Source organism: Anopheles coluzzii, chromosome 2, assembly GCF_943734685.1.
Source record: "Anopheles coluzzii chromosome 2, AcolN3, whole genome shotgun sequence".
NCBI lineage: Eukaryota > Metazoa > Arthropoda > Insecta > Diptera > Culicidae > Anopheles > Anopheles coluzzii.
Window position 1 is genome coordinate 15,089,205 of NC_064670.1, and position 14,523 is coordinate 15,103,727.

The window sequence follows — 14,523 nt, forward strand, 5'->3', positions numbered from 1 at the left end:
AAGTTAACGATCGAACGTAGATCATGTTGTTTTGCACGTTCATTAGCATACATTGAACTGTTGTATTGGAAAGCGTAATGCGTAAGAAGAATGTGTTGAAAAAAAAAATAAATCGCATCTTTAAAATGTTGAGTGCGATTCGTTTCCGACGAGTTTCCGTGGGTGTTCGTGTGTACATAAAAATCTTCAACGCATAATGCACATATGCCAACCGGAGTCTTGATGAAAATCGCACTGTATTGTACCAATCATTAGGCTGCCAGCATTCCGATGTACATAAATTGCATCCGTGCTTTGGTTTTAAATTGGCTTTTTTGGGAGTTTTCAACCTCCTTTATCCCCACCATTGCCGGATGTACTTTCGTCTGCATTCGATCGTGTTATATGGAACAAATGATTGCATTTTTTTTCTTTTTTACCCATTTCAATAGCTACCCACGATCAGCCGCGTGCTACGCATTCCTTTCGCCAGCATTTTTCGCGAACGCTAATCGTTGCTGGTGCTTGATTGATCAAGGGGAGCATTTGATTTTTTTTTATAACAACGGGTTCCTGCTTTCAAGTGCCATTTGCATACGTACCGATAATGAAAAGTGCGAACAGTGCTGCAAATTGCACATTTTGCAGCCCAGTGTTAAGTGGTTCGTCCAATGCTTGGGCGAGATTTAATTGGCATAGTGATGCAGCGTGTGCGCTGCTGCAACGCTGTAAATGCATTCACATTTGCCGATGCTTGGATGGTACAATTTATGCAAGTACTGACTGCATTATGGGAGCGTTTACTTGTATGAATTGGTGGGATATTGTTTTTTAAGGTTTATTAGCTTTCATGAGAATAGTGCATTAATCTGATTTGAGTGAATTTTGCATCCAGCACTGCAGTGCTATAAACGACAGTCGTTAAACAGATTTTCTTAAAAAGATGGATACTATTTTATCGCACTGCAGCTATATAAAAGTAATATAGCAAAGAACAGGGCATACTATACCATAAAACAAGGAACGTCTCTGGAGCATTGGATAGTATGCTTAGCATTTCTTAATTGAATTGCTAGTTTATGGCTTCAGAAGGGAAGTTGATGGATAGTATTAGAAATTTACACGCATGTTGTGTTGAAATCTGTAATGATTTTATATTATTAGAAATTTCCTCATATTCAAGCATCAGATTGTTATGAGGAATTCTATTTTAAGGACTTTAGTAATATTAAATCGGCACCCTCAGCCTTACGGCCCCGCCACAGTATGCTTGCAAAATTCCACATTTCGGTTGCAACACTCCATTATATGATTGCAAACCTCCTTGATCCAGTTCCAATAAATTCCAATGGCAGCATTTACATCATCCACAAAACTCCACAAAGCTCATGAGGATAGTCCAAGGGTATGGATTTCCTTCTACTGCTGTTATTCTAATAAACATAGTTCCTCCATACGTGCTTTAAGGAATTTAATATCATACATCTTCCTGTTTGCCGCAATCGAACGAAATGCAAAATGTTTCAAAAGCCTTCTTAACTTCTAATAATAAACTTAAAATCTTTGACAAGAAACGCATTAAGGATGTTATACAATATGACCCCTCAACACGTGACAACATGCTATTTTGAATTGAAAAGGATAAAACAATATTTCATATTGCATACTTTTAGGCGCTCCCAAACAGAGCTCCCAAACAAGGATTCAATTGTTGCGCAATTTTCTGTCCCATTTACTTAGCACAAAATCCAATTAAATATTGCACAATTCGGGTTTCAATGGATTCCCTTCCTTCCCGGGACGCGGCACAAAGTCTCCCATCGCGGCATGATGAAATATTCCAATGGAGTGAGGACAGAGTGGGTGCTGATTTGTTGAAGCAGTCGATTGAGATTTCAAAGCTCAAACAATTTCACCACCATTATGCGGTGCGGAATCCTTAGCCCCAAAGATGATTACAGCTTCGGGAGTGGGCCGCGGAATTGAGAACTCGTAAAAGACAACCATGCTTTTATGGTTACACGTGCAACAATCCGGCTGCTGCGGCCAACAAGCACCATTTCTCTGCCAACTGTGCCGGTAGCCGGAAAGCCTTTCTCTAATGCCCCCCCTGTTCGTGTCAATGTGCCGGTAATACCCGTGCCTCATAAATCCTTATTTGTCGCTCAATAGTTCGGTCGTCGCTGTCACAAAATGTCACCGCAAAATGGCTGCTGCTGCTGCTGGTGCTGGCGCTCCCTACTGCGCCCGGCGGATGGAATGGTTCCCACGAGGGAAGGAGAAACCATACCTATAGGTTCGTTGTACTAATTAATCATTTTGCGAAAATTGTTGTTAAGTCAAGAATAAATGGTCCTGTACGAGCGCGAGGGTCGACCGGGTATAAAATGCCGGATGTCCCGGGACGAAGGGTAACGACACGCAAATCCTACCGGCAAACATTCACGCTCCGTATGGCGTAAGTTAATCGAAACGATAAAATGGTATGCGTCCCGTGTGTCTCCCCGCCGGGGTGTGTCTCCCCGAAGGCACTACATCCATCCGCTGCTTGTTTACAGTTCTTTGAAAGTGGTGGAATAAATTAGAAACCTTTGCGCGGCCCATCTGCCAGTATCACCTTTGAGGCAGTTGGTATGATTTCCCGTCCCGAGGAAAACCGCCCGGGTGTTACAATAATATGCTTCACACATCCTGCCCGAACCTATACAGCCGGAGTAGATCTTCCCGATCCCGGGGAAGGGACGGTGGGTTTGTGTTGTGCTCGGGAGCTATTAGCGCCGTTGTGTTTGAATGAAAGATTTGTCGATAGGCTGCTCGAAAGCGAACCACGCACGTTTCACCTTGTGCCTATCATACCTTCATCACCTTCACGGCAGGTTTACTTACAAGTTATGATTTCCAATGGCATGTGTTCCTGCCATGAGTTTGGGCTTGCTCTATTAGTTGCTGTATGAGTGCAGGGCGGGGCCAGGGGCGAACCGGTAAACGAATATGCTCTACTGTGGCTGACGGGTTTTTTGGGGGCATAATGCTTCGAACAGGAAAAGTTTGCGGTTTTCGCACAGGTTTGGGGTAAATGCGTTCTTTAATGGTTTTGGTTTTGTGAACGCGTATTAATCGCTTACCAGCGTAAGCGGATATAGTTTCGGTGAGTTAGTGGTAGCGCTCCTCCGAATTCTCGGTAAACAAAATATTCGTAAAGCTCGCTTTTTGTTTAGTTTTATTAACTCACTCTTAGAAACGTTTTGTTTTTGAGTTCCATTTCGTCGTCTGATAAAACATTCGTTTTATGGTTTGCTGTCAATAGAATTCTGGAATATTTGTAATGAGTTTGTTGGTTGGTATCAGTTTTGAAGTACTCTTTGAAGTTGCACTAGCGCAAAACGGTGCAAATTTTGCTTTGATAGCTTTGTAGCAACTATAAACCATTTTTTCCGATCGATTAAATCTGTAGGTTTTATATGCTCTAGACTTACCTTAAAACTTGCCCTTTAGGGGTTCAAACCTAATATAGACCAAGTCTGAGGTACTGCTCCAAATGGTAGTTTATTTATTTTGATTTAATTTATTTATTCTAGAAACACCGATTGACTGTCTTGTCATGGAAATACCAACAATTCACACATAGCCATCACACCGTTCCTCTGGTTTAGATAGCCAAGAAAGGATTTGATTGATTACGGTTGGCCAGTAGCTGCATCAGTAGCGAAACATCATTTAATTATAAGGATAGCCATATAGTTAATCCTTGCTGTTCCGGAGGGAATAAATCCTTACTTTACTGCCTACGCTGCTATCAGTTTAGCTCAACCGATTGTCTGTGTATGCAACGATGGATTTTAATTTTGATACAATTTTTTATATTTTATATTTTTATAGATTGCGCCGGTTCCGTACCGTAGCACAGTTGCCAACTCGTGTGATTTAACAACATGCCCGTAATGGTTTCGAGTCCCGTACGGGCGGTGCACACATTAACTAGGACAGATTAACCTGCTGCCAACAGATCACTGAAAGCTAAGCCAATAAGTGGTGGCACATATTCTTGTACGACTGGATAAGTCTGTCAAGCTGACATGACTTCTGCTAGTTTTTAGCGCCGTTTGCCTCAGAGGACCATACATAACCGGTTACAACTATAAACTAAGCAACTTTTCAAAACCCTATTTTTTAGACCACGCTGTATATTGAACCATTTAGGAAACTTAATGCAACAGTCTGTACTAGGGAGTGATATGTGGATCGACTCGCACTCTCCGGGTCGGAGCCATTTGGAGTCGTTCGGGTAGACCCGTAAGGTGCAAGTAGGTCCAGTAGAGCCTAAGAAGAAGCCTAAGCGATTCCACAAGAAAGCCTAAGCGATTCCGACCGGATGTTGCAGCGAGTTGGGGTCGAGCCAAAGAAGGTTCAAGGTTCAATTCCCGACCCGAACATGCTTCACCAACGGGTCAGAGTCGTTTATGTTTTCTTGCACCTACTGATCAGTCGGGTGGATTCGAACTCGCTTCACCAACGGGTCGGATTTTATTCCTATTCTTACCTAGCGCACCCGCTGTAACCACGTGTCCAAATCGATTCCGATTTGCTGGCATCCGACTCCGAGTCAGGTCGTGAAATGAATCGTATATGCCCTCACTACTTGAGAAAAGGTGCCTCATGCGGTAGGATATGTGTCTGTTATTTTTGTTTTATTCTATAATTACACAACTTAATCGTTTTTGTATTAAATTGATAAAATATCACTTATTCCTTATCTGGAATCAAGTAAACTATTTATCAATTATCGATGTTTCATTTAGCAGTTTAAATGATGTGCGTAGATTTCAAATATTTCGATCAAATAAAAATATTCCGTATAATAATTCACACTCATTTTTTATATACACGCTGTCGTTCAAAAATGAAAACTAACCCTGCAATTTGCCGATTACGCGAAAATGTAAACAATGTAAAATTCCTCATTTACATTTTCAAGCCAAACCGTAAGGCATACCAACATGCGTAATACTATAGATTGAACCCAAGATTAGCTGTTTTCAAACCAGTTTGAGCGCTTGAACTGTGCTATATAAACATATTGCTTTCGTAGACATGAAAAAAATGGTTAGACGTATCTGGCTGCTGCTGCATTTTTGGTGTACATTTTATTACACAATTCCAATTTTATTCATTGTGTTACGATAAATATTTATTTTACGTAAAAATAAACTCCTGTTTTGTGAATGTTTCCAAACAAAAGGTTTTAGTGAAGAGATTATCATTGTTTTTGATCTGTTTATTTTTCTTTCTTTCTATGTGTACACGTTTAACCACTGCTTAACATGCCGGGTATTTGTGCAAAACGTCATCCGGCAACTTTGTAGGTTAGCCACGGGAATTCCATCTGCGCGTGCAAAAACGAAGTGCATTGAGCTGAACAAGGGTGAGACGGGCTGACGAAATCCGAGCACGGTGTGTTGGCAGCCGTAGCGCATTTTTGCAACTGCAGCAAATCCGGTCGGTTGTGCAAGTTCATCGATTTTTAGCATTAATTCATAACCGTAGCTCCGAAGCACATCGTTATTATTCGTGCATGGTAGAGGCGAGCAAACGTGTGTCGCTGGATCTAGTAAAGTGAAGATGAATAACATTACGAGCGACGAGATGACGCGGCTGCCGGAGACGATCAACTTTCCGGCGGAGGAAGAAAAGGTGCTCTCCTACTGGCAGGCGGAGAAGGTGTTTGAGAACTGTTTGAAACAATCGAAAGGCAAACCTAGGTAGGTTGTGAACAGCGACAGCAATGGTGACCGACTGGTGTGTTTTGTTGGTGTGTGTTTCATCATGTAATATTGATTTTCTCGCTCCAACAGGTACACGTTTTACGATGGACCACCGTTTGCGACGGGTTTGCCCCACTACGGACACATTCTCGCCGGCACGGTAAAGGACATAGTGACGCGGTATGCGCACCAGCAGGGTTACCACGTGGAGCGCCGGTTCGGCTGGGATTGCCACGGGCTGCCGGTGGAGTACGAGATCGATAAGACGCTGAACATCCGCGGACCGGACGACGTGGCAAAGATGGGCATCAAGGCGTACAACAACGAGTGCCGCAAGATTGTGATGCGATACGCGAACGAGTGGGAGCAGATCGTGGGCCGGATGGGACGGTGGATCGATTTCAAGAACGACTACAAAACGCTCTACCCCTGGTACATGGAGTCGATCTGGTGGGTGTTCAAGCAGCTGTACGCGAAAGGGTTCGTGTACCAGGGCGTTAAGGTGATGCCGTACTCGACCGCCTGTACGACGGCGCTGTCAAACTTTGAGTCGGGCCAAAACTACAAGGAGGTGACGGATCCGGCCGTGTTCGTATCGTTCCCGATCGTCGGCGACAAGGATGGAGCGGCCCTGGTCGGCTGGACGACCACCCCGTGGACATTGCCGTCCAATCTGGCCTGCTGCGTACATCCGGAGCTGGTGTACGCGAAGGTGCGCGAGACGAAAACGGGCAAGGTGTACATCATGATGGAGTGTCGCATCGAGTCGCTGTTGAAGGGGCCGGAAAACTACACCATTCTCGAAAGCTTCCCGGGCTCGAAGCTGGCGGGTGTACGGTACGAGCCACTGTTCGATTACTTCCGCAAGTACGAGAGTGTCGGTTTCCGCGTGCTTACCGACACGTACGTCACGGAGGAATCCGGTACCGGTGTGGTCCACCAGGCGCCCTACTTCGGAGAGGACGATTACCGCGTGTGCTTGGCGAATGGGGTGATCAAGCGCGATCAGGAGATTGTCTGTCCGGTGGACGCGAGTGGCAAGTTTGTGGAACCGGTGACGGATTTTGCCGGCCAGTACGTGAAGGATGCCGACAAGGCCATCATTAAGCTGCTGAAGGAGCGTGGCCGTCTGGTGCTGGCATCGCAGGTAAAGCACAACTATCCCTTCTGCTGGCGATCGGATACGCCGCTGATCTACAAGGCCGTGCCGTCCTGGTTCGTGCGGGTGGAGCACATGAACAAGCAGCTGCTGAACTGTAGCTCCCAGACGTACTGGGTGCCGGAGTATGTGAAGGAGAAGCGCTTCGGCAACTGGTTGCGGGATGCGCGCGATTGGGCCATCAGCCGCAACCGGTACTGGGGTACACCGATCCCGCTGTGGATCTCGCCGGACGGGAAGGAGATCGTGTGCGTCGGTAGCATCGACGAGTTGGAACGCTACTCGGGCGTGCGGGTGACCGATCTGCATCGCGAAAGCATCGATCACATCGAAATACCGTCGGCCGTGCCGGGCAATCCGCCGCTGCGGCGCGTGACGGAAGTGTTCGACTGCTGGTTCGAGTCCGGTTCGATGCCGTTCGCCCAGAGCCACTATCCGTTCGAGAATCCGGCCGAGTTTATGAACAACTTCCCGGCCGACTTCATCGCGGAGGGTATCGATCAGACGCGCGGCTGGTTCTACACGCTGCTCGTCATCTCGACCGCGCTGTTTAACAAGGCGCCCTTCAAGAATCTGAACGTGACCGGGCTCGTGCTGGCGGCGGACGGTCAGAAGATGTCCAAGCGCAAGAAGAACTACCCCGACCCGATGGAGGTGGTGAACAAGTACGGGGCGGACGCGCTGCGCCTGTATCTGATCAACTCACCGGTCGTGCGGGCGGAGAATCTGCGCTTCAAGGAGGAGGGCGTGCGGGACATCATCAAGGACGTGTTTCTGCCCTGGTTCAACGCGTTCCGGTTCCTGTTCCAGAACGTCGACCGGTTCGAGAAGGAGGAAGGCATCCGCTACCGATACGACGCGGTGCGGCACGCCGAGAAGCGCTCCACCAACGTGATGGACGTGTGGATCATTTCGTTCAAGGAGTCGCTGCTGAAGTTCGTGACGGAGGAGATGAAGGCTTACCGGCTGTACACGGTCGTGCCGCGGTTGACCAAGTTCATCGACCAGCTCACCAACTGGTACGTGCGCATGAACCGGAAGCGCATCAAGGGCGAGTACGGCGTGGAGGACTGCTACCACGCACTGGACACGCTGTACGATGTGCTGCTGGCGATGGTGAAGATGATGGCTCCCTTCACCCCTTATCTGACCGAGTTTATGTACCAGCGGCTGCGGCTGCTCTCGAGCGAACCGATGGACGGCAGCGTTCACTACCAGATGATGCCGTGCTCGAACGGGCGCTACATCAACGTGGCCATCGAGCGGGCCGTCGCCCGCATGCAGGCCGTGGTTGAGCTGGGGCGCGTAATGCGCGACCGGCGCACGATGCCGATCAAGTACCCGCTGACGGAGGTGATCGTGGTGCACCAGAGCGAGCAGTATCTGGCCGACGTGCGTTCGCTCGAGGCGTTCATACTGGACGAGCTGAACGTGCGGCGCATTACGCTCAGCTCCGAGCGGCAGCGGTACGGTGTGACGATGCGTGCCGAAGCCGACCACAAGACGCTCGGCGTGCGGCTGAAGAACGACTTCAAGCAGGCGCTCGGTGCGATCAAGCAGCTGTCGGATGCGGACATTACGCGCCAGCTGGCCCAGGGCCACTTCGACATCGCCGGCCACCGGGTGGAGCTGGAGGAGATCCGGCTGATCTATCAGTTCAGCGGCGGCAACGCGTCGTTCGAGGCGCACAGCGATAACGACGTGCTCGTCCTGCTCGACATGACCCCGAACGAGGAGCTGATGCGCGAGGGCACGGCGCGCGAGATCATCAACCGCATCCAGAAGCTGAAGAAGAAGGCGAAGCTCATCCCGACCGATCCGGTGCTGATCTACTACACCGTGAGCGGCGGCGACAGCGAGGTGCGCAGCGTCGCCGAAAGCCATCGCAGCTTCATCGTCGGCACGGTCAAGTCGCCGTTCGTGCCGTACGGCCCGGAGGCAGCCGCCAAACCGGTGCTGATCGAGGAGTCGCAAGAGCTGAAGGGCATTACGCTGACGATCACCATCTGCTCGCCGCACGACCGTGAGGTACCGGCCGCGCCGTGGGTTAACCTTCAGCTCGATGAGGGGCTTGCTCCCCGGTACCAACCTAACCCACCGTCCCGCAAGGCTTCCCTGCTGCTGGAGGGTCGGCTTTCCGGCAAGCCGCTCACGTTCGACCAGCTGCACCAGGAGGTGGTAACGCTGTTCGGGCTAAAGGATGTGCAGTTCAACGTGCTTGCCGGGCCCGACGGGCGACGGTTGGATGCGAGCAGCTACGATCCGAAGGCACTGCACCAGCAAACGCTGTACGTGACGCTGGGGGAAAGCTTACCGGCCGCGGGCTGGACACCGTCCCGCATGCCTTACGCCGCCTTTCGCAACGTACAGAGCGCAAACGGACGAAGCACGACCGTGTTCGAAGAGAATCCGGTTGGCGTGAAACTGCCGGCACCGGCCCTATAAATGATGAACATCCCCTTGGTGGCTTTACCTTACGCGGACACTTGGAATTTGATTTGCGAGAAAACATGTTGTTTGAAACGAACGTTTTAGTTTACACCCACCTAACCCATCTTTCTATCCCCTTCTCCCTGGAACCCTGAGTTGGCTTAATTATGAAGCTTAAGATTGAACTAGTACAATAAAGAATTACCATCATCCTTACGACGCAAGTGTGTGTTCCATCGGTGGGTGTTTCACATTATTAAGCGTCATTGGCGATTAGCATCTCCCTACACATCCACCCGTCCGCTCGGTGCAATCGGTACACCTGCCTCTCGCTTGGTAGAATAAAACTGCAAGTGATGTTAATGTGCCACCTCCTGACCTGCGGGCGCCGATCGGGCTCCCTCCGTGCCCGCCCATAGCGAGTGCGATAGGATGCGACCGATAAGGATCGAGAAGCAAGTGATTAGCTTAATCACCGCCCGGTACTAATGAGAATCAATCATCGGCGTCATTAGCGTGCGATAGTGGTAACGTGTTTCGCCTTGCTGGAATTGATGCGGGCCCTGCAGATTAATTGCATACCATACGGGGAAGTACGGCGAGTTGGCGTGAGCGGGATTTTGCTGTGTGCTAATGCAATTACTACGTGGAATGATGTGAGTGTATTAGACGGAGGAGGATGGAGGGAGATAATTTAGTATTCCATCTCGCGAACGGGGGTTGTACGATTGTTGCAATATTTCCGTTTCCGTTTTACGTGCAGCATTGTGATATTTACCGGGAATTTCCAATTAGTGGGCAATGAATGAATTGAATAGTATCTAAATGTGCGAAAATGCGGTAATTCAATTAGAATGTAATAGTTTTTCTTTGAATTATTATACCATATGGAAGCGAAGTGGAAAGAAGTGATGCAAGGGAATATCTCTCTTACGCCACGAATGAAACTACATTGTAATATGGCAGTGCATTCGCTTCTAGTTGATTATGCAAATATTTATAGATTTACAGGTATGCATCGGAGCACTGAGGGCTTATTCCGAGCTAATTGGAAAGGGTTTCTGGTTCCATGTTTTAGCACGTGCTTTGAAAGTACCGCTGGTATCACCGTTTAATCAAATATGGAAAATCAAGAATGCATTGCTTCAAGGTGATGAGCTTTTTGGACTCCACTGTTCAATTATGGCACTAGAACAAAGCTATCGAAGATTTGGGCGAGAATACGATACAGTGGAGCGCCGTTTATCCGGGTACCTTTTATCCGGCTTTCCGTTTATCCGTGCTGTTGAAAAATGACAGTTCAATACAAAAGTGACATTGGGTTATGAGGAGGATATTTGAAAAAGCGGTTATAAGAGCAGATTGTCATAACAGAAAACACTATAATTCATGGCAAATTTTAAAAATTTTCTTTCAAAAAAGATGAAGTTAATAAAAACTGGGTTATTTTTATCAAAAACTAGAAAAAATTCCAAAAAATAACCAGAAATTGGTAATAAAATATATTATTTGACTCATTATCCGTGTTATTCGCTTATCCGGCCAAACTCAAGTCCCGAGAAGCCCGGATAAACGGCGCTCCACTGTAGTTGAGTTCATGACGATATAGACATGATTGGACTGTGGCTTTTTTACACTCCAATATTGACATCATTATTCAACACACAAGCGAGATGTGTTTCAACAGCTGTTATATGTTTGTGACAGCTGTGCTGTTTTGAAAAACATCTCACTAGCGTTGAATAATGCTGATCATGCTGGGAATTGACACGGAAAACAGTGCCCACCAACCGATCGGAGAACCACAGATCAACGGGGCAACGACCAAATGTGAAACCGCACCAGCTCCAGGTCTCAGTCTACAGACTACAGACTTCCTGCTACTGCTTAGGGCACCCCGCTTACGCTAAACCAGCCAACGTGCGACACTTTGTCGCCAGCGCTCTGGTAGCCGGGGTATGGAGATTGCTTTTTTAATTTGTCCTATACCACACAATGCATTACACTCATGGCCATTTCCTATGCTAGGTTAATCGTGCGTGGGAAAGGCTGATAAAAACGATACCAACTAACGGCTGGTCCGGTGGGTGGTCAAGTGTCGGATAAGCTCTGTTAATTAATAGTAAGTGCGAACGAACGTGGAAGCGAAACAGGGGAACGATGGGAAGGGTTTCATCAGTTACGACATTTAAGACAGACAGATCCGGGGTGAGTAATGATGGGGTTTATATTACAAAGTGATAAATAAGAGCGAAATTCGATATGGCCTTTAATGGAATAACCATTAATGCTGTTAAAAACTTTTCACATTCAAAATTGATAAAAATGACCATTATGAGCAGTTTTTATACATTCAGTGGGTACCAATTGGACTGAGTAGTATAAAGATAAAATAACCATACTCTCACTCACAATATCAGCACGCACGACAAACGATCCACTTGCCACGGAGATGCATAGATGAGCCACATTAAAGTGGGTGTCGAGTTGCATATCATCATGATCGTTTCCTGCCGCGTCATTTCCTCTTTTTTCATCTCCGTTACATCAGGCTCGTGTTTCTATTCGGTTAATAGGCAAGGGCAGAGTTCCATCCGCTGCTACTGCCTCCAGTTGTAAGGCCAGATAAACGCACACACACATCACGGCGACAGAACATCACTGGCAACATATGGATACAATCGATTTAAATATGCTCCAGCCTACCACAAACGCTCACACTCCCGTTTCTCGCCCAGGTCAAACGGTTTTAAGGGATTAGGTGCACAAACCCCAATCGATAATACGAGAATAATGGAATAGACATTGGTGCGATGGATTTACATTGAGTGCAATTTGTTGCCGGTGGCACTCACTCCCCCTGTGCATGGTTTTGTGCAGCTTGTTGACTTTGTTTGTAGGTCAACACGCCGGTGATGCTGTGACACGGTGTACTTTAACCCTACCCCTTTACCCGGTAGATGAGCCCACAAAGTAAACAGATCGTTAAGCATTAATCGCTAACAGCTTAGCCGATGGAGGACAGGGGGTGCGTCAGCGAAACACCCTCTCTAATGTGGTGAAATGGGCCCAGTTTTTATCAATTCATCGATGATGATGTTCGAAAACCCGCGCAGAAAAACAATACCGATCAATCGAAACTCGACAGAGGAATAGACAATGTATTTGAACAGGTGATGGAGGTGCATCGATGCATTCCTTCGTTGGGCGTGCATTAGAGAGGTCCGCCAACACGTTAATGTATGCAAATTAGATTGATTGTGTTGAAATTCTTAAGGGAACATCTATAAATACCGCCACACAAGCACGTTAATATTTAAACCTCGTACTTCTCATTTTGGATAGGTACGGGCTCACCATCTCCTCGTCTTACTGATCGTACATGGTCTTATCGGAATTCAAGTTCTAGAGGCAAACGAGGAATACATCATATCTATTTGTAAAGACAGTAGGAAATACAATTCCTCCGTCAATTGGTACTGTCTAATAACATGTCCGTTCCAGTGGCGGATCTAACGGTAGGCGGATAAGGCGGTCGCCTGGGGCCCCGCCGATTTAGGGGCCCCGTAGATCGCTAGTGTATAGTATGCCGTATGTATTAGATGTATGCCTTATGGACAGAGTAGGGCCCCGGAAGGATAGACGTTGGGGCACCAAGGCTGGTGAGTCATTTGCACCCCCCCCCCCAAATTTAAGCCTGTGACTGATTTAAGCTGTGTGACTGACTGACGATCGTATGGGCTTCAAGTTAACTGTTCGAATCTTCCAACCCAAGTGCCCGAACCACCCCCCCCCCCCACGGACACCATTTACCATTTACAGGGGGCCTCAACTCGTCTTACCGTCTAGGGCCCCCCATACCCTTAATCCGCCGCTGGTCCGTTCTGAACTTAAAGCACATTTAAAAGTAAAAATCGTCACAAATCGTCTATTGGCAATTGGACAAACTACTTTTTTTGACGTGAAAGAAGAACAAGAACCATATTTCCCATTCTCTTTTTCCTCTCTCTCTCTCTCTCTCTCTCTCGCTCTCTCTTCTCTCCTTCTTTTTCTCTCTCTCCTTCTTTTTCTCTCTCTCCCTCTCTCTTGTTGGTGTGCCACAATAGCATGATCCAGGATGTTCGATGCTTGGCTAGAGCTTCTCATGAATATAGGCACCCGATCGACGCTTTTTCTTGCCTTGGATTGCCTGTAAATTTGCTGTAGATCTACATTTATCTTGATTTGGCAAACCCACTTTTACGGATTGAGAACTAATTTTCCGAAGAACACAGTTACTCGTTTTGGCAACACTGAAACAAACCTCCTTCACTCGGCTATGTGTGTTTCGTAATTTATGGACGGCCCGCTAGATAGTCGGGGCGAGTACCGGCTTCGAACGACGAAATCCGTTCGACGCTCATGAGAGAATGAGAATCATGAGATAAAACTGTCAAGCATTTAAAGACGTTTATATCTACGATTCAAGGATGGTTAAGTTTTGAATTTTGATTTTTTTGGCCGTTGGTATTGGATTTCATTCGTTACATCATTATTGGATGATTTGTTATGAATTATAAGGTAGCTTTGCTCACTTTCTTTAAATTTGAATTTAAGTTATTTCATATTTAGGAGGGACGACAGGATTGGATTTACTTTATAAATAGTATAAAAATACTGATTGATTTTACTTTAAAGAGTTATAAACGTTATTTACATGGTGCAAAAGTTTTTCGATATTTTTCTATAAAGTTTTCAGCAGTGTAACAAATTTAAATGAAATACATTAAATTTGACCTTTAAATGCATATTGAAATATCCATATATGTTTATATATATATATATATATATATATATATATATATATATATATTTGGCTACCTCGTGGGTAGACCACTTTTTTATTTGGATTCCCAAGATGTCACAAAATACAATTTTTTACAATGTTTTTTATCACGGGTTACGCAGTTACGGGAGCACGTCCACTAGCGGATGAGAACGAAAAGAGAAGAGAACGCGTGGTGGGAACGACGGCTTTTATAATCTTTTAACGGGAAATAGTTTAGTCTGGCTAAGTTGGTAACTATTGTTCGAATTAGGGTGCTCGAATAAGGTTGCTCGAATTAGGGTGCTTGAATTAGGGTGTTCGAATTAGAGTGCCCGATATTTTGAATTGACGGTTGACGTCAGCTCCGGACTGTGGTGAGGCTATAA

At 46.7% G+C, this 14,523-nt stretch overlaps 1 protein-coding gene across 1 annotated transcript; it reads left to right on the top strand.

Annotated features, from left to right (window-relative positions):
- The first annotated feature begins 5,329 nt into the window (after window positions 1-5,329).
- On the top strand, window positions 5,330-9,546 carry LOC120948748 (isoleucine--tRNA ligase, cytoplasmic). Its single transcript, XM_040365441.2, has 2 exons — window positions 5,330-5,738; window positions 5,832-9,546. Exons 1-2 carry the CDS (start codon window positions 5,599-5,601, stop codon window positions 9,343-9,345), a joined length of 3,654 nt encoding a protein of 1,217 aa, XP_040221375.2. The 5' UTR covers window positions 5,330-5,598; the 3' UTR covers window positions 9,346-9,546.
- The last annotated feature ends 4,977 nt before the right edge of the window (window positions 9,547-14,523 follow it).

What these genes read in the sequence shown, in the direction of transcription:
- LOC120948748 (XM_040365441.2), top strand. Translation starts at nt 5,599, where the DNA reads ATGAATAACATTACGAGCGACGAGATGACGCGGCTGCCGGAGACGATC. An exon ending in CAATCGAAAGGCAAACCTAG is followed by an intron (nt 5,739 to 5,831) that starts GTAGGTTGTGAA and finishes TCGCTCCAACAG; the next exon opens with GTACACGTTTTACGATGGAC.